At 42.3% G+C, this 20,366-nt stretch overlaps 1 protein-coding gene across 2 annotated transcripts in view; it reads right to left on the minus strand.

Annotated features, from left to right (window-relative positions):
* fbxw4 (F-box and WD repeat domain containing 4) overlaps nt 1–14,855 on the minus strand; it is a 51,400-nt gene extending 36,545 nt beyond the window's left edge. The window contains exons 1-5 of one of the 2 annotated variants that reach the window (XM_071481657.1): nt 14,497–14,855; nt 12,644–12,739; nt 12,274–12,459; nt 10,792–10,924; nt 10,585–10,670 (exon numbers count right to left, since the gene is read on the minus strand). In XM_071481657.1, the coding sequence (XP_071337758.1) occupies nt 10,585–10,670; nt 10,792–10,924; nt 12,274–12,459; nt 12,644–12,739; nt 14,497–14,681 (686 nt within the window). In that variant the 5' untranslated portion in view covers nt 14,682–14,855. The remainder of the gene's footprint in view (nt 1–10,584; nt 10,671–10,791; nt 10,925–12,273; nt 12,460–12,643; nt 12,740–14,496) is intronic. The other variant, XM_071481658.1, reaches the window with a different exon arrangement.
* Nucleotides 14,856–20,366: the final 5,511 nt, after the last annotated feature.

Consider the following 20,366-nt stretch of genomic DNA (forward strand, 5'->3'; position numbering starts at 1 on the left):
GAAAACACTCTTCCTGGGTAAACCTGAGACCTGAGAACACCTGTATGAGGCCAGCGCGTAATGAGAGGTCTTTATGTGCTCTGTGTGTGTGTGTGTATGTGTGTGTGTGCATGCTGGAAGTTTCTGTGTGTGTGTGTGTGTGTGTTTATGTGTGTAGCATGGGGCTGTGTGTCTGCAAGGTGTGTCTCTCTTCAAGGGAATGTCTGCCTGTAATGCGTGTCTGCATGAAGCTATCTGTGTGTGTGAAGAATGTAAGGTGTGTGTGTGTGTATGTGTGTGTGAGTGTGTGTGTGTGTGTAATGAGGGGGTTCAGAGGGAGCTGTGATTATTCTCGCCTCCTGTGGTGCGGGTCCTCTGGCTCTGTGGGCCCCAGGGAAAGCGCCCTGTATTTAGCGTGTGGGAACGCACATTCTGCCCCTTATCGCTGCATTGTTGCAGCCTCACTCTTTTCTTCTCTTTTTTTAACTAATTGAATTCTTGACTCCTGAGCCACAGGGACGGCTCGGGAGAGACCAAAGAGAAAGACATGAATTTCGGGTTTTTTCTTGCGGTTGAGTGGGGCAGAGCAGTGGGGGTGAAATTGGAGTGTGTGAGGTTGGGTGGTGGTGGCGGTGGTGGTGGGAGCGCAGTCAGAGAGGACTGGCTCTGGCTGGCTGGGTGGCTGCTGTGGCGTCACCCTGTACTTTCATACTGGAGGTCAAAGGTCGTCCTCCCCCGGCGGTGGTGAGAAAGCGGCGAATTGGGGATGGTTTATCCAACAATCATGTTCTTCTTTTGGAAACTTTCAAAAGCGCTTTTGGCCCCTGCAACATCTTTGTAGTTGTGCTTGAGGAATTCTAGACAAAACAATTCTCACCCCTCCCTGTTCTCACCTCTCTTCAGGGTAGCTTCTCCCTTCACTGGCTTCTGCCCAGCCCCCCCCTTCTCTACACTACTGGTCAGTGTAGCATACCCCCGACGCCAAGCCCCACCCCAGCTCCACGTCAGGATACCCACCTAGTCTGGCAGGAAATTGGTGCCGGGCAAACATTACTGGCTCAGTGCTACTTGGCACGAGCAGCCGTCAAAGTCAAATCAACAGCAGAATTCCGGCTTTGTGAAAGTCACTGATTTTTCCGAGCTCAGTCGATCCCTGATCCTTGTGTTGAGCTGAAAACTTCCCCTGAGACATGAAAAAAAACACACTAACAGGACAGATGCTATTTAACAAGATGAACAAAACGCAGCTAGGCTCAATGAGGTGGTAGTATGGAGGTGGTAGTGTGGGCTGTCCACTGACTGCAGGGTTGGTTGTTTGATTCCCAGCTCCTTCTGTCCACGTGCCAAAGTGTCCTTGGGCCAGTCTGTGTTAAGGGCTATTCACTTAGCACACAGTGGCTACTTGAGCAGGCTTGCAGGTTACGGTGTAGCCGTTGTGCGCCTGGTACAAAATATAACGATTTGTGGAGGCTACGGCGTCGACACATGAAGACCGCAGGAGCTGTGATTGGATATGGGCTGTTTACTTCCCATGTGTTTCCAGTTTTCAGGCAAATAAGCACAGTGTATCCCCCTTCAGTCTGCTTTGGGACATTCACTGGTCTCACACACCGTCTCCTCCTCTAACACTGTTGTCTTTTTTCCTTAGTAACAGAAGACAAAGCTGTTCTTTCTGACAAAGTGTTTCCTAGCACGACCCTTCTGCTGCACCAACTTGCAAAGGGACGATGTAAAGACGATTTCCTGGTGTCCAGTCATGAGTGGATGGTTTAGTATTGCAGTGGTGCTTTAACAATCAACTAGGAAAGTATAGTACAAAGAGCTACTTACACTGTAGCTCTTTGTGTTGACCATAAATCCAACCGTTTGTTTCAAAAGATATTTCTGTGTTTTACACAACTACCACTCACTTTCAGAAATACTGAAACACGTTCACTGTTTCAGTTTTATACTGTTATATATTTACTCCACAACACTTATCTGACAGCTGTAGTTACAGAAGTCAATTACAGGCCAGGATTTGACAAAACATATGAGCAGTTTGTAAAATGTAGCATCTTTATAGACTGAATTCCCCACATGTATATATGTTTTTTTGTTTAAATCACCTCCCTGATGACCGGTATCAAAATCCTAATGCATTAGCAATCAATCATCAAACACCACATTCATTCACTTGCCATTTTTTACTTTTTTCTGGTGATACATTGACCTCAGAGCAGGTCTGAATGCAGGATTTTTCTTGTAATGGAACATGTTTTCAAAGACTGTTAAATCAGCACTTTACTGTAAACTGTGTTTTGTGAATCAGATGATAACTGATGGTTGAGTCACAGTTATTTTATTACAGTGATGCTCATTAAAGGCAGAACAAGATATGTATTTAATCTCTCTGTGTACTGAATGATGAACAATATGATGATGATCAAGTCCATGAGTGATCCATCCTCAACTGTTAGTGTTACTAAGTTGATATAATGCACTGTTATGGAAAAAAAACACACTCCCCCTTTTACCCGGTGCTTTAGAAAACAGTAGAGAAATGAACCTGCACGTAGATGAGCAGAAACCTGGATACTGTCATGATCACAGACACAAGGATATGAATAATCAGGTTTCCATATGTTCCATGTAAACACCATGTCCTGCACACAAGAGAATCCAGGTTATGTCTCAAAACTGGAGGACTTGGCTACTTTGCTGATGAGGGATGTTGAAGGACCATTAAAGCTACTTAAACATGCAAATACTTGTTTCCGCTTCATTAAGATGAAAACGTCTGCAGCATATCTCAGTGCAGTGAAAAATGAATCTCCGCCACTGTTATACTCAGCAGCAGCTTGCTGCACCATATGTGCAGACTGGCAATCTGGAGGAAAAAGTTCATGACAGATCTAATCCAAACCCAGACGTCCGCAGAAGATAACTATGAGCGACCAGCCAAGTGGTGAGCTCGTCCAAGAAAACTTATCAGCCGTGGCCTGCCGCTGCACATCTGCAGTTCCCCAGCCCACACCTTAGCCTGTTGGGTCTTGTTTGAATGAGAGCAGTGTCTGCAGGAAACACCTCAGTCAATTATTAGCTAACCACCTGCCCCACTTCCTATTGCTTAGACCCGCACACACAAGGAACACAGCAAGAGAGAGAGAGCACGAGAAGTAAAAACAACCAGGAGACTCATCACTAATATAACATGCTGCAAATTCTGAAAGCTGATCCAAATCATGGTCGAGTCTCAAATAGTAGCAACCACGAACACATAAAGGCCAGGTAGACTTGGGCAGTGGTGACTGTAATGGCTCTCATGGCACTAATTCCATCAGTACAACAAGAGTCATGTCATACTTACCACAGAAAAGCCGGTGAAGGGCTTTGGCAAGGCGAGGGTTAGACTGATCATAGCATTCTGCCATGAGGCCTTGGAGAGGAAACAAAATTCTCACCTCAGTAGATGCCTTCGAGTCTGAGCAGCATCGCAGGCTTTGGACATAACAATGAGCTGCAACTGCCACTCAGATCATTGGAAAAGGAATCCTGTGGATTAGTGAGGTTTGCAGTCAGCTGACCTGAAGGTAGCCAAAGCTGGGATCACGATGAGGGCCGGGAGAAAACAGCATGCAGTGGAAGCCATTCAACAAGCAGAGTCGAGGGCACGCCAAAGTGAATTGGTGTGATTTGAGAGTGGAGATGGCCAAAGGGAAGGAAACTGGTGTAAGCTGTCTGGACACGTTAGTGTATGATGTATGACATGCTTCCCAACCTGTCAAATCTCTACACAAGAGGCAAGCTTCCTGTGCTCCAAACATGGAAGCCCTTAGGACTTCCTGAGTGCTGTAGGTAAGGGGTGATAGCACTGACAACATGATCAAGTCTTAAAGGATATTGCAGAAAGTCACCGAGGACATCTGCAGGACTCTTGGCCTCTGCAAGGGACTTATGTCTGAATCGTCAAGGCAAGTACTTCATGCTTATAGTCCCCTGGAAAGATTGCTCAGACGATGCCTTCAAGAAGAAGCTCACCCAGTATGAAGGGAGAATATGGGCAATGTGGCTGGAGAATGAAGCTGGATGTAGGGCCTTCGGCAGCGTGATCCTTGGCCAGAGCCTATACTACACTGGGCATCCAATCAGAAAGGAGGAGAGGAGCCATCCACAGGGAGAGCATTGAGATAACTCTGGTATACAGGAGGAGAATCATGGGGCAAGTAGCTAGCTAGCCTTCTGAACACAAGCGGTTGGCTCAGCTTGCGTTGCCTGAAGGAAGGTGTTAGATGTCGAAAGAGCTGAAACACACCATGATTCCAAAAAGATCACTGAGAATGTGTCCAGACGCGTCAGCAGGTCATTCACTGATCTAAAAATGTCAGCGTGGAAGTGATTGGAAGTAATTAATGAATAAAAACAGTATTTGTATAGGAAAGAGAAAGTGTTTCTATCAGAGCAGTGAGCATGATGCAACTCTGTTGTACTGATGAATTAGTGCTGTGGAAATGTACATTATACTGAATGTACCAGGGCAACAGGTAAACATGAAGGACATTAATGTGAATAGTTGTATGATCTTTATCTGATGATTTAGGCTTAGGCTACGTCCAAACGTCAGTTTTAGCTCCATATCAGAAATAATCTCTGTCCATACTACCACACCTGAAAACACATATCACATGACCATTCATGCACACTGAGCATGTGAACAAGAAGCAGATTGTCGCATTGTCTGTGCAGTTGGTTATATGCAGAAAATACTATGAACGATGAACAGCAAAGAGAGATGTAGCATTAAAATACAGAATTTAACTGCTAACAAAGTCAACAAGGTCGGTAACACTTGTAATTTGTTATATGTCTTGCTTTCATCACTGGTAGTCGTGGTTGATAAGACGCATTAAGGGAGTGACTGCGGGTGTCTACGTCATTGTTTCCATTTCTACTCCAACACAACCCTACAGTTTTCAAACTAAATCGGGGCCAGCGGCGTTTCCAAAAGTCCCTGTTTCAGGGGCTCATGGAAACGTGGCAAAAGTTATGCGTTCTAAAACAAAAATATAGTAGTGTGGATGTAGCCAATCAAGATGTGGTACACTGCAGTTATTTCCATTATGGTAAACGATTTCCAGACTAATTTTGGTTTATTTAATTGAGGAATAGTAGTGACTGGTAACAGAAACTGAAACAAAGTATCTTAATGCAAAAATAGCCAAGAATCTGAAAAAAAAGAAATCACTGCATGGTCAAGGAAACCAAACGAAAACCATGTACGGTGGGGATATTTTACCCCTGCTACCTCCTGTAGTGCCTCGTCATATTTCACTGACCCTGTCCAGTATGAGCTCCATCACAGGGCCCACAGTGTGAGCACACAATATGGTGTGGAAAAAGGAATATGAGTGAGGAAAGCAATCTGAATAGGGAGAAAAAAAAAAAAACAGCCAAGGTCCATGGCCACTGATGGGATCGATCTCTTTTCCAAGGCGGCAGGGAGCGTGGACGGGGGCGGCCGTCTTGCACTAGCCTTGGCATTTCACCGCAGCCACAATAGTGCTCACTAACAGACCTTGAGATGATGTCCAGAGGAAGAACAGAAACAAAGGGATGGAAACAGAGGTGGGATGAGATGTGTGTGAACAGTATGGGTGTGGTGGATCAAGTAGTGTTAAAACACAAACTGATTTCCCTCCAGTTGGATGATGATATACTGTATATATTTAATGGCATTTGATGAGCATCAGTTTCCTGCAGCATAAACTGGATGCACTGAACTGACGGAAGAAGCAGTCCATGTGGGGACTGATGTGATGTTGCTTTTCTGAAGAGCAAATGCACATCAACGCTCCTTCGGCTCTGGCAGAGCTTATATTTGAAAAAAAGAACCCTTGTGAAGTCGTAGTGATGTAATCAGGGTTCTCAGCTTGGGCGTGGAGGCGACAAATTTAAAAGAGAAAGCCTGTGTAATGAAAGACACTGTCAAGCTGCGTCATGGTAAACGCAGGATCCACCGTCATAGTCCCTCCCTCGCTTTCTCCTGTTCTGAGGACGCAGCTCATTCACTCTGAGCAAACCTTTGAACATCTCACAACATCTGTCACAGTGACACATGGCACAAGCAAATGCCACAAGCTGTTAGAGAGTGAATTATGACATCTTGAGTCAAACATCTGGGAAGAGTATCAGTCTCCTGACCTGAGACCAGCGCAGCCAGAGACCTGGGTTCAACTAATATTGACCACACACTGCCTGTGTTGTGTGTGCATGACGTCTGTGTCACTGAACTGCTGCTGCTTGCTTCACACTGACTGTGAGTCTGCTGCATTGCTGCTTCGGCCGGCTCTATCTCTCCACATAGAGTCTGCTCAATGGAATGCAATGTTGGATTTCTCTTCATTATAAATAATTTCTTTGTTATTTTTGACAGGAAATGTCACTAAAACGCTACTGTCTCCACATGAAGCTGCTAAAATGGTTAAAAAATATTATATTTTTTCATGTCTGCGTTTCAGCCTATATATAGTGAAAGGTGCCAATTTTATGTAATGTTGCTGGTATGATGTCAGTGTGACTATCAACAGGTCTTTTCCCTGTCTAGTTTTTTGGTAACCGCGTGCGTCACATTTGCAAAATTGGTGAGACGCTGAATGTTTAGATCATGGGACAAATGACAGTTCAGGCTTTATATTGTTATTTGGAGATGTTTTGGATATGTTTTAAACACACATCAACTTCTCCTCTTTCCTTACCAAACTGAACCTCCCTTCTCCTCCTTTTGTGGATGTACACTCTTTACTCACTGTTAACTCACTGATGTCTGTAAGTAAAACATTACGACTTCAAGTGTGGGAACCAGGAAATGAAATTCATATTTTAGGTTCACTGTAAAACAAAACAATATAAGCATGAATTGAAAATTTTAAAATGTATTCAGTGTTATATATATTCTTATACAGATACATAAATAAATCATGCTTATAAAGCCATTAACCATGGGTCTGTGGTGTTTCCATGAGAAGTTACTAGGCATTAAACAGAGGTGTGTAGACACAGGCTGAGACCAGCAGGTGAAGGTGTGTATGCTGCAGACTTACACACAGACAGGATGCTGAACACACACTGTTTACTAGCTTGAAAAAAATACAAAGATGTTCATGTTGTTCTCATCACTGTTGTTTTAATGTTTCATTACTGTGTACAGTAACTGTGTTTGCATGTAACCTGAACTTGAACTAGCTGTGTGTGTGTGTTGTACTGTGGCTCACACACACGCGTGCCAGGGATGAGGACCTTACACTTCACGTTCAGCCTGCCGTGGCTCAGTGTGGAAACTGATACTATATGAAACACAACAACAACATTTACAGACCACACACAGTAAATGTCACATGAGTATTGATCAGATCTATACTGATCATGTCATGACTCTAACTGCATCATTATATACCACAGAACAACGGTCTACACCCACTGCTTTAGTTCAGACCTACCTATGCGCTGCAGGGCTGTCAGTCACTGCTGTACAGCACTGTCTCTACTGTCTTCTCCAGTCTGGTTTGTTCTCTCATATCCTCTGTGACTTTCGGCTTCTGCTTAAACAACCGAGGTGAAAAACCCTCAGGAACCAGCTGGAGGGCTGGGTTACTGGGTGTGCAGAGCAGACGTGGGTTTAATAGGTATATCAGTGAGTTGACACCTGGTTTCCAGAGGAGTTTTAATTAACCAGGCCGCTGGTCAGTGAGAGGTAGCGAGCAGGTTTCCATTATGAGGGGGCAGCGGGCTGAGGCACAGTCTGCTATTTCAGCCAGCAAATTGGAGAATTAATGATGTGGATAATCTGCCTGTTCCTCTTAGATCTGAGAGACGCTCCGAGGCCCGGACCAGACACACAAGGTCACGCATGTATACTGATATACTGGATTCCTTATTTCCTGGTGGGCAACAGCCACAGTTTTAGACAAAAAAAGAGTTTATTTATCTGCTCCTCACTTATTTACAGGGTTTAAGGACCAAGTTATGACTGGACTAAGCCTGGGCTTTCAAAAAGTGTTAGAGTTCATTTAATAAAATGGTTTTAGGAATGAATGCTAGTAAAAGTTTTTTAGAACCTTGTATGTTAATATGTACCCATTTGAAAGGAGCCTACAGTAACAGTAATCCTGTCCTTACTGAACAACTGCAGGAAGTGGAGTATAAGATAAGATAGCCTCTATTAGTCCCACAGTGGGGAAATTCACAAAGAGAAAGAGAAAGTACCAACCCTGTCCATACTTCAACCTATTACGATAACCATGAACTTTCCCTAACCTTAACTAAACAGCACAGATAATAAGTTTTGTAATAAGTATTGTTTTCAATATGCTTTAAAGTGCGAGAAATGTCAGAAAAGTGGATACTTACTGCAAAAACAAGCATCTGCAGTCAGCCATTCTAATATTAAACACAGTTGTCTGTGTTATTCAGTATTTGGTGCAAAAGTACTGTAGCAGTATAAAGCAGGTAATGAAAAGAGCAACCTGTTTCACCATGGAAAGATGTCAGTAGATGGTAAACTCACAAACTGCACTAAAAAATAAAGGAACAGAAGCAGTGTCCTCCTATCCAGAAACCAAAGGAGCTAACAATAACTACTGTACTTAAAGTTTTTAATAAATCTTGAAGCTGCGTTCAGAGTGGGCGGTTATTGAGTGAGATGGGAAACCCCCTCGGACCTGTGATGTTTCCACTCTGCAGCCAGATGGACGATCACCTGCCCCTCTGCAGGACGGGCAGGTGTTGAAGTCAGGATAGTGTTACAGTGCTCTGCATCTGTCTGCCTGCATGTCATCAATGCTGTGAGCGAGGGCGTGTAAGTGTCTTATTAAGTGTCTGAGTGTAAACATGGCTGAGAAATCAAAGGCACATCTCAACCACCACTACAAAGAACCTGGTTCCGCTCTCTCAGCCCGTTTCAGTCAGTCCCTTCATGGGTATTCTGATCTCCACTATTGTCTATTAATGTGAACTCAACTTTAAATAGTATAAAGTCTTATTATATGGTTTCACCTTCTACCAGGTGGTCCAGGAATGCTCTGTTACAAACTGGAGTAAACAATAAATAAAAAATGTATAAAACTAATATAAGTGAAAACCCAGTACATGTATGGTCAGTGTGTGAAATAAGGACGTAGTTGTAAATAGCTGCTAAATGTTGCTAAATAACATACTGTGCTAATTAGCATATTCATGACGTCATCTTCATCTGTTTGCTTCTCTCCTCCATTCTGTCCTCACATACACAGTATTTTAATGCAGCTGAATTCACAATGAAGCTGTTCTCCTCTTTCTGTTCCTGTTGTCATGACAACGGAACAAGTATTTCATAGTGACTGAAACGCAGCCCATATAAAGACGATATGTTAACCAGCATTCACGCCAAGTCATTCCCAGAGCAACACTGGTGACACTCAGGTCCACTCACTGTCATTCAGAACAATAACGAAAGACAACGTTGGGTGACGGCGTGAAATAATGTGGGATTATGGGAGTTGTTGTCGCCACATGTTGTTCAGTGCTTTGTGACTTTTCAAGTTAAAAGCCTTGAACAACATCAACTGCATCCCAGCCGGGTTCATCACTTCTTAGTGTCCCCTGGAAACACTTGTGTTGTCGTCTGTGCTACTTGCAGCACGTTCTGGTTGTGTTGTGAGTATGTGAAACACATATTGATGGAGATGTTTCCTGCATTTCCTTGTGTTTTGTCTATTTCAATGTGTGTTTCCTTAAGTTTCTGTGTGTTGAGCTCTCAGGGCCACTGTAGGTTTCAGTACATTAACTACAACATTTGGGTGAATCATAATTGTGAAAATATAAAAGTAAATTAAATGAAATTTAATTTGCCATCTTTTAAATATCCTAGCAGCCAGAATGAGCAGTGAGGTCACAAATGAAGACACGCCTGCAAACATCAGAGGATTTTATTATGAACTATAACAACCCTGAGAGACAAAGAGAAGAGCTGCTGAATCAAGCAGAGAAGTATATACACCATCATCATCATTGTTCACGAGATGAGATCTGTTAGACTCAGTGTCTGATAGATCACATCGCACACTGGTCCTGCAGCACTGGTCAGAGCAGCATGACACAGTGTTAGAACAGAAGACACCTGAGTGTCTACAGACAGCTCGACCAATCAGCGTTCAGCAAGAGACGTGTGTTTATTTCTCCATCATTTTGTGCTTCCCTTTATCTTCCCCTCCACCTAACTTGAGGCTACGTCAACACGATTAAAATTTCATTTTAAAACAGCATTTTCAAAAGGAAACGATCTCCGACCATTTTAGCGCTGTATCAGAAATAATCTCCGTCCATACTATCACACCTGAAAACATCTGGACCCATGTTTAATGAACCTAATCTGGTCTGTATCAAGTTGTAGACGGTGACTTGCTAGACCATGAGCTGCCGTCAGGAGTCTGTGTCATTAACATCAGTGACTGATAAAAAGATCCTCTACCTGACCACCATCTGACCACCTCCACAGTCTTACTGAGGGGAAACACTGTGTGACCAACCACAGCCACATTTGTCGCCAACTGTTAACCAATTTCCTGTGAGTGATCCTGAACCAACACTTACCTCAGCGTGGGACTGATAGCAACAGACCACACTCTGTCGTACATGGGGATCGTGTCTCTGGGGCAGCTGGAAGTCAAAGTCCAAATCTGGTGAAATAAAAGTACAATCTAAATGCACAGAAGACACATACATGACACATACTGCTGAAACATCAGTGAAGCTCGTGATGAGCAGGTGACTAAATCTGAATGGTAGAGGTGTTCTGACCCGGGTTGTTCGGTCTCTGGATCCGCTGATGATGAGTCCGTCTTTAGAGTCCAGGCAGTTGACCTCCTGGTTATGACCTGATAACTGCGTGGACACGTCCCTGGTCCTGCTGTGGACCAGGATCTTTCCATCACTGACAGACAGAGGGGACACCAGTCTGATCTTAATATGACATGTACAGAGCTGTGCCAACGTTTTAGGAAGTAACAGTAAGGATGCTTTCATGAATAATGCCTGAATGGATTTTATTATCAGTTAACGTCATACAAATTGCAACAATAAGAAAAAGGCAAAACTATTTGCTGTGACCCCCCCTTCGCCACTTCTCCTACACCTGAGCACATGTTTTCAGATACTTGGCAGGTACAGTCGGTTGTTCCAGTGTCTGTCTGAGTTCTTCTGTAGATTGAGTCTGTCTCAGTGTCACTGTTTCTTCATTTGGTCCCAGACTGACTCCATGATGTCAGAGGAATATTTTCATTGGCTGAAAGTCTCCCATAAAGACCAGTTCTGAGCAGCTTTCTCCGGACTGATGGTGTCTGACAGCTGTGACGGTGCTGCTGGACATCTTCCTATTTTACCAGACGTCAGTGTGCTTTGTCTTTCGTCTGCTGCTGACCGCTGTGCTTCTTAGACAGCACATCTGGAAACACCTGTCAGCTGCCAAATTTCTGCTGGGATAGACACCTCGTGTCGTGTTGCCATGGCGTCAGATTTGTCAGTGAAACTGTCCTTCAGCAGCCTCCCCTCCCTTCTCCCTCCACAGCTGTGTCTGCGTCACTTCATGGTTTTGGGTCACATGATGTTGTTGGTCATCAGGTCTCTCATCCGAAACTGGTCTGTTACTGTGCAGTAAACATCGGCCAAAATAAGCTTAACTCAAGGTCCTTTCTAGCCTGTTCCAGAACTTTTGACCACATTTCATGGCCTTCATTGGCAACTGTTTTCACGTGACAGAAGTTCAATAATCATCAACAAATAAATTATGATTTATTATGATAGGTTAAGATCAGATGTTATTGATCTCCATGGGGGGAGTTTATAAGATGAAAGCATTAAAATCAGTCCCACTGCAACATTAGAGTGATGAACACATGAATGCATCAATAAATCCAATCCAGTTATACAACACAACACATAATTCTGTCATTACGACAGGCTGCATAATGAGTACTTTGACTAAAATAAACTTTTACTTGTAATAGAGTATTTCTTCACTGTGGTATTGCAACTTCTACTTGAGTGAAAGATCTGAGTCACTAATAACCCAGGTTTCCAGTTACTTGTCATGTGCCATGTAAACAAGGGCTTGTGTATATGTGTTTAAAACAGCAAATGTAAACTCTTTAAACCTCTAAAGTTGCTGTGCATCACTGACCAAAAACATTCCTTAATATGAAGAAACAAATGATTATCACATGAGGACTAATGCATGTTGTCTACACCAGATAAAGTCAGGAGAACAGGGAGAACATGAGTTACCTTCCACCGCTGATCAGGTGAGAGTCCGTCAGGACAAAGTGACACACGTCACCGCTGTGGCCTGAGTAGATTTCAAACGGGTGACGCTGGAGCCTCCCAGAGTCTTGGCGCAAATGGTACGCCCCAATATCAGCAGCCTGAGACAGAAACAGTACATCCCCGTCCAGCTGCAACCATGGCAACAATCTGACGACAAGACATAAGAGACAATTACAACAAGAAGGTGGATATCAATCTGATGTCAGTGCGGAGCTAGTGCCAGGATGTTAGTGGTCAGCCTAGCTGAGCACACAGACTGGAAGCATGGGGAATGGCCCCGAAGGAGTAAAAAAGGTCAAAGTGTTCCAGTGTGTAGTCAAATGACTCTCACTTTGTTTTCCATTTGAGAGGAATTGACCTTTTGCAGACCCCATCACTCCAGTTCTGAGCGATCTTCACTCGCTCCTTCAGTGGGATGTGAGGATATCTGCAACAGATACAGAGGACATTACTGAACAGTACTGTGCTTTCACCACTGCTGACTTTAAAGGCAAATTATCATGAAAAGGCTTATGTGACTGTTTGAAACCATCCATTGTGTTCAATAGTAGAGGATATAGTGGGACTGTTCAATTCTTTCTCAGTATTTGTTGACTCCTAACAACACACACACACACACACACACACACACACACACACACACACACACACACACACACACACACACAAACAAACAACCACACACACACACATTCATCCAAATATTTTACTCATCAGATTTCCTCAGAAGAGGAAAGAAAATAAAAGAAAGGATGGGAAAAAAGAAAAACATGAATGGAATAGCTCACAGGATTAATTAGCTTATCAGCTTATCAGCTATCAGGGTACCATAAATACACTTAAAATACCATACTTACATTATACACTATATATATATATATATATATATATGCCTATAAATGACAATAAACCTGAACCATTGGAATCTTCCTTATGCGAATGACTCATATCCAGTTTAATTTCTGCAAACAAAATGAGATTCACCTCTAATGTGGGGGGATGGAGGCAGAAACCTCAAAAACCTGAACAAGCAAGCCAAAATAAATCTGCATGACTCTTTCCACTACAGAGAAAAGGTGGTTTTTTTTATACAAGCCTTGACCTCTCTGTGCCCTTTGACCCACACAACGGTGGCTATGGGACAAACTAGCAGCTGTAATTATCATTTTCTGTTGTCAAGTTGTTTGGATCATGAGATACAGACACACCTGATGAAACAGTATCAAATTTATATTCACTATGCAACAAAGAGTATCTTTGTTGTAGAGACAGAAAATCTGTTTGAGGACATTGGACACGTCTTCAAAAAAGCTTGAAAGCCTGACTTTATTTGGAGGTCAGATGAAATGTGTCTGTTTACAAGAGTCATCAGGATTTATGGGTAATCATTTCACTGTTCACCCCCATTTTCTCTTCCTAATAACTTTGAATAACCTGGGGTGACCGCCCAGGGGCCCCACAATCCTCGGGGCCCCAAAAGCCCCTAGTTTACTCTGTATATTTTGGGTGTATACACATCTGTTAGATGTACATTACCAACAATGATGGTTCCTCCACCTTGTGACTGCCGTCTTGTAGGAAGTGTCAACATGTAGTTTTACAACCTGAACCGTTTTAGTTTATATTGTGGTTCTTTGATTTTTGTAAACTGGTGTTTTATCAAATGACTTGAATGTTTTCTGTGTCAGAAATGAACAGACAGAAAACCTCAGGTGAGGTCTATCACAGGGACAACCAGCTACTGCTTTCATTATCAACACAGCTGACAGTTCATTTCTGTAATAATCACTTGAATTTGGTTGGTCATTGTTCTTCATTGTTTCCTGAAGCCCACATCTGTCTGTCAGTTAAAATAATTGCTAATTAATTTTCTTTCAATTGTCTAATCAATTAATAGAATAATAATTTCCGCTGTAGAGAGCTGGTTGGTTTCTGGGTGAGGAGATAATGGAACAGTGGGGGCCAACAGGGGCCCGACAACAAATCCTTAACCCGGGGCCCTTGGGGAGTGAATCCAGCCCTGCTCCTGGGAGCCTGGTTCTCCCGCCAGTACAACACATTCAGGACCGAGCTGCAGGTGCAGCCGGCGGGGGCAGAGCCTGTGAGTGGCCGCTGACAGGCTAACGCTGAGCGGCTAACGCTGAGCTAACGCACACAGCCGCTCTCTCAGCACCGCCGTCTTACATGTCCGTCCCGTCCCGACCGATCCCCGTGTTCAGAAACTCTCTGGCGATCCTCCTCCACACAGCGTCCCGGTTCACGAAGCGACACAAGCTTCTGCACACTTGAGAGAGACGACTGAGAGACCTGTAGTCCAGATAGGACAGGATGTGATAGAGGACATCCTCTGGCAGCTGCAGTAGGAGCATGGTGAGGCCGCTGCCGGCACCACACGCTCCGTGGCCGGGTGTCGGTGTGTGTTACTGTCCCGCAGGTGCTCCTCGGTGAAAACGGGAGTTACACCACATAAACTGGGCACCATGTTTCAGAGAGCAGCGGCGCAGAGGAAACAGGAAGCTATTCCTGCTGACAGCTGATGACGGCGGCGACACGTCACTGGGCGCGATGACGTATGGTGTAACGATGAATTATAGGCTGCTCAAAAATAACTGTAATATATTGAATAATATTCCTAAATTATTACAATGATGAAAATATATCTAAACTCACAGCATTATTATTATTAATTTTTTTTACTCTGTGTAAAAAACCCAATCAACCAACGGACAAGCTCCTTCAGCCTGGACTTAAATATCAGACTGTATAATATGCCCTTATTATCAGGATTAATAAAGGTATATTATACAAAAACAAACCATTGTTTTATCGCTCATTCTGTTGGTAAACAAAAAAATTATTTCATTTGGTGTAGCAGTCACACCAAAAGAACATGCTGCTGCTTGTGCTGCAGTTCCCACTGGTTCACTGCTGCTACATTTTGAATGCAGCGTAATCTAAAAGTTACATTTCCTTCAGAAAAAAGCTTATGGTCTTAGATTTACATTGTACATTCATTTATCTGGCATACGTTTTTATCCATAATGACTTACAAGTGAAGGCAAACACTAAGGACACCTTGGTGATATTACTAAGTTCTACATCTTGTCAATAAATGGAAGGAGATCAGGTACAGGGGGCACAGAAAGTGCATGGTAAGTCCTCAGTTCTGGGTGATACACAATAGAAAAGGCAGCATCATGAACACTGTAGTAGTAGTAAAGTATCCTTCAAGATATGACATCAAATTTACCCTGTCAAAGAAATATTGGAAAGATTTCAGCTATATAAATTACACTTCGTGATTTTTGTCATTCAAAGAGAGAAAAAATTTAAATAATTTTTCACCGTGTTCACTCAATGTAGTTTATTTCGACTAAGTCCTGCACTGCTGTCTCAAACAACAACCAGACCACCAAAGGTGGTTATTAATCCTCTGATGAAAATAGTGCCCAGTAAATGCACAGTTTCCTCCTGTTTGTTTAGTAAAAACTACAGTCAGCAGCTGTTTTAGGGATTCCCTGGGTGTTTTTTTTTTTTTTAATGAAACTATATATTTGTGAGGTTTACATCTAGAGTAGGAACCATGGGTTTATAGCTGAGAGTCACAGAGAGTGGGGGAGTCAGAAAATACTGTTGGTTTGGGTCTTTTCATGTTATTTGCTGAATAAGAAAATGATGGTTTAGAGTATCTCTCATAGAATGTTTGTGAGGTTTTCTATCCATTTGTTCTAAGGTTCTAAGGTAAATAAGTATTTGTATGCATTGATATTAGAAAGATAAAATCCTGATGATCTTCACAATTTCAATTTTGCAACAAAACAAAACAAAAACAACAACCAAAAAAAAGCAGAAAAAAAACAAACAAACAGTGGCTGTACACATAACCAACACATGTCTTCATACCTTGGTTTCTTCCAGATCCATAATGTTCATCAGGGCTCTTTTCTAATTGTCTTTCCAACTACCTAGTTGTAATCTCTCCTGTCTAAGGCTACATCCACACTTTTAAAACAGTTTTTTAAAACACAAACATTCTTCGTCCAGACGAGCATTTCAGAAATGAACTCTGTCCATAATACATTCCTGAAAATGCATATCCCATTCACATACCACTTGGATATACCAGTTGGCTAGTTGCAGAAAACACAGTCGTAGGGTGAAAATGCAGAATTTTGCTGCTAGTCAAGACAACAAGGTCGGAAATGCTTGTCATTTGTTACTGCATGTTATATTCACCACTGGTAGTCATGACCGATTAGACCCAATCAGGAGGCAACTGTGGGTGCCCCTGTTATCATTTACAAAGGTGTCTGTTTGTTCTGAAATTAAACTAAAACGGGCTAGAGCAAGAGTAAACATAGCAAAAGTTGTAGTGTGGATGTAGCCTAAAAATTCCTACACAGTACAGTCCTATCTGTCCTGCTGGTTTTACATCCATAACTAGATTAGTTATAATAATTATACGCTCAAGTTAGCCATGCACTCACTTCATTCTGTGAAACTGGATTGTTTAACTCATCATGGTCTAGGACTTATGAGAAATGGTGATTGCTGAATAAACATAAACAATTATGCACTTTTTTAAAAATTACCACCCTCATCAGTGCACAACACAATCTAAAGTAAGGTTATAAGCCAGTCCCCTCCATTTTACACACAGTGGTGGCTCTACAACAACACACCATTTCTATACCAGAGCTAATATACTGATGATTTGTTCAATCTGAGGTGTGTGTTTAGGAACAGAATCAGATATATCTTCTTCATAGAAAGCATTATTCATTTAGCTATCAGAAGCAACCCTCAGCACCCAGATTAAAGGACTGTTCTATCACTGAGTGCAACAAACAAAAACATCATCTTTTCTCAACAAAGTTAAAAAAAAAAAGTAAAACAACAGAAAAGAAAAAGCCTGAGCAGAATAAAGAGTAGAACAGAAAAAAATAAAAACATCTCATATGGTCTTGCTCAGTGGCAATAAATAATTGACAGTATTGCTAATCACCTTAGTAAACTTCATCCTCTGAAGAGGACCATGAGTTATGGTCAAGAGGTCCAGAAAAAGTGAGTAGCTGGACCTTTAAATTAACAAAACTTTTCTATTCACATTCAGTTTCTGAGAAGTGTGGGTTTCTGTCACTGAAGTCCAGTCTGATGTTTTAGGCCACGGCGTGTGATAATCCAGTGAATCACTGTCATCAGACAATGACACCAGGTTTTGTTTGATCCAAACGCTGTTACTGTCACACACACATGCATCGCTGCATACCTGCAGACATTGTGCAACAGAATGAAAGTGGAAACTGGCCCAGCGCAGCCTGAGGCCTGTTTAGCCACTAAAAACTGTCAAGGTTGTGTCATGGTCAAATGACTACCAAAAGTTGATTGACCTTATGACATTTTATGAGGCGCTTAACCGTTTAGCATCAGTAGCATCAATTTGTGCTCATTCACATCACGAGGGCCCTGAAGCCTTCAGTTACGAGTGGCATCCCTGCAGCTCTTTGATCGTCTGAGCACAACCGCACATAATTGAAATATGCAGATCGTTTTTCTTTCTTAAAGACATGTCCCCTCGTTGAAAGCCGTGTGCTCTAAAAAGGCCATGTCCCTAACACTGGGCCGTCCAAAAACATCATTTATGGTTGGTTTTCCAGCTGAACTGTCATGGCAAAAAGGAAATGAAGAGGTTGGGAGGAGGGATATGGGGAGTGGAGGGGACATTTTGGGGTTGTGGTGGGGGTGTTTCAAGAGGGAGGAGGGAGGGGGTCTTCCCTTTTGATCTTTTTAGGGCAGCAAAGAGGGAGGGGGGCTCTGCCTGAGCTGGCAAACACATTTAGCTGGTAATTGTTCAGATCAGACTGACAATCAGTCTTGGAAATGCACAGACAAACAAAAGTTTACAGCTCCAATTGGAAAAGTCAACAGGTCTCGCATAAGGCCCGTACATACACAATGAAACTGTCGAGCTGGAGCTTCACTTTGATCAGTTGTTTGCGTTTCAATTATCCAGCCTGCTTCGGCTGCCGGCTTTGTTCACACTGCTGAATGGGGGCTTGGATTTAATGGGCCGCCTGTCATTTTTGATAGAGAATCCATCCACCTTACTGCCTCTGCACTCAGTACATCTGAACATCCAAGTGTTTGGCCACATTCAGACAGACGTTTGCCCTGAGTTAAAACAATGCAGGGGGATGCGTTGGTGGTTTGTGTTGCTTCACACACAGTGAAACATCATCTGGGAAGTCCAAGCCTGAGTGTATGTGACCAACCCAGCACTGTGCCGGATGATGTAGAGGTGGACATGAACCTATAAGAACCATATAAGGCTAACCTCTTTGAACAATGTCTCTGCATGAATCCTGACAACTGCCACTTCAAAACACTGGGGCTGACTGTGGCGAGTGCAAGCTGAAATGTGTCTCTTTACCTCTTTCCCTCTTCTCCTGGTTGTTCTGAATGTGTTCTGTTGAAGTGTCCCCCAAATTGTCTGAATTGTTGGTGATGGTTTTGTCGGGGGTAGAAACATAGACTCCAATATTAATTTCCCTGTGGGGACAATAAATAATCTTATCTGATTCAGGATTTTAGAAATGCTGAGGCCAGGACAAGGGCCAAAAGCTTGTACGTCTAACCTCTCTGCACGATGGTCTCATGAGATTTGTTTTTTTATTTTAATATTATTTGCCTAAAAAAACATTGTGTGTAATTTGTATGCTGCTGCAGGTTATTAAAACCTCAAAAGCCCATGAACAATTCAAATGAAATGACTTTGGTGTACTTTTATATTTTCCATACTGAGGTATTTACTTACAGGTGATAATAATAAGAATAATAATAATAGCTTTATTTATATCGCACTTTTCTTAACAAAGTTACAGAAAAGTAAAACCACACAAAAGAAAAGGCCGGAGAACCTGAGCATAATAAAAAGAGTAGAACAGCATTAATAAAAACATCTCATCTATTAACATTATGCTAAAACAGAGTAAGTGAAAAGAGGCAATAGAATATGTGAAAACAATAATTGGGGCTAAAAAAATATAAATAAAACATGTATCAAACATTACAAAGGCTAAGAGAAAAAAATGTCTTTTAAGAGGAGTTTTAAAAGTGATGTTGGGCTCTGTAGGTCTGAAGTGTGAATAAAAGTTTCTGCTAAATGAGTAAATATAATGTATCAAAAAAAGTACTGGACTGAAACTCAGGGGTTGTGTTGTTATCAACACCCACATTATTCACATGCCAGCAAGATAACACTGTGCTGCATGAGGAAACCTCTGAACACAGCTGAGAACATATACAGATATTTATTTATTACTTTGTTATGATCAAATGCTTGATTTGCAAATGACCAACAATGGCTACACACATACATCTTTACATTTTACACACACTATAAGTGTATATGATAAGAAGTCATACAGCACAGTCAATGGCAGAAAACCAGACGTATAGAAGACTCACACACACTAAGACCAACTCACTAATAAGAACAGAAAAAATAAGAAGGAGAAAAGAAAAAGAGAAAGGAAACATACCTCATTTTGAAACTTGCCCATATTTTACTTTCAAAACCATATGTATGAATTTGTGTGGTTTGAATTCTCTCTTTTGAAATTTAAAGTATGTTTATACTTCAATAATTCAGATTTTTTCCCCCAACATTCAAAAAATGTTCAAAATACTCCAATTCAGTGGGTCATTTTTTCATCTACAAATATTTGCAGAAAGAATATAATATACATTAATTCCAAATATACTAAAAACAGCTGATGTCTAGGTATCTACCTGATGAACTGGCAAATTATATTTTTGACAAAAGTTCGGAGAGAACCTTCAGATAACTGAAGTTATACGAGTGTCCCACCATCTTCCACTTTCCTCCCAGCCTGCACCACATGGATGTCAGCCCTCATCTTACACAGTGCTTCAGAGCAAATACAAGTGGCTGGAGGTTGTAAGTGCTTTTTGATGGGGGCAGCTTCTGTGTCGGCTTGTGGCATTCTGGGCTGCTTAGGGAGGAAGGGTCGCGTTCTCTGGTCACCCCTGCT

This window comes from Trachinotus anak, unplaced genomic scaffold (genome assembly GCF_046630095.1).
Source record: "Trachinotus anak isolate AG129_WGS33_773 ecotype Australia unplaced genomic scaffold, CSIRO_AGI_Tana_v1 ptg000007l, whole genome shotgun sequence".
In the NCBI taxonomy this organism is placed as follows: domain Eukaryota; kingdom Metazoa; phylum Chordata; class Actinopteri; order Carangiformes; family Carangidae; genus Trachinotus; species Trachinotus anak.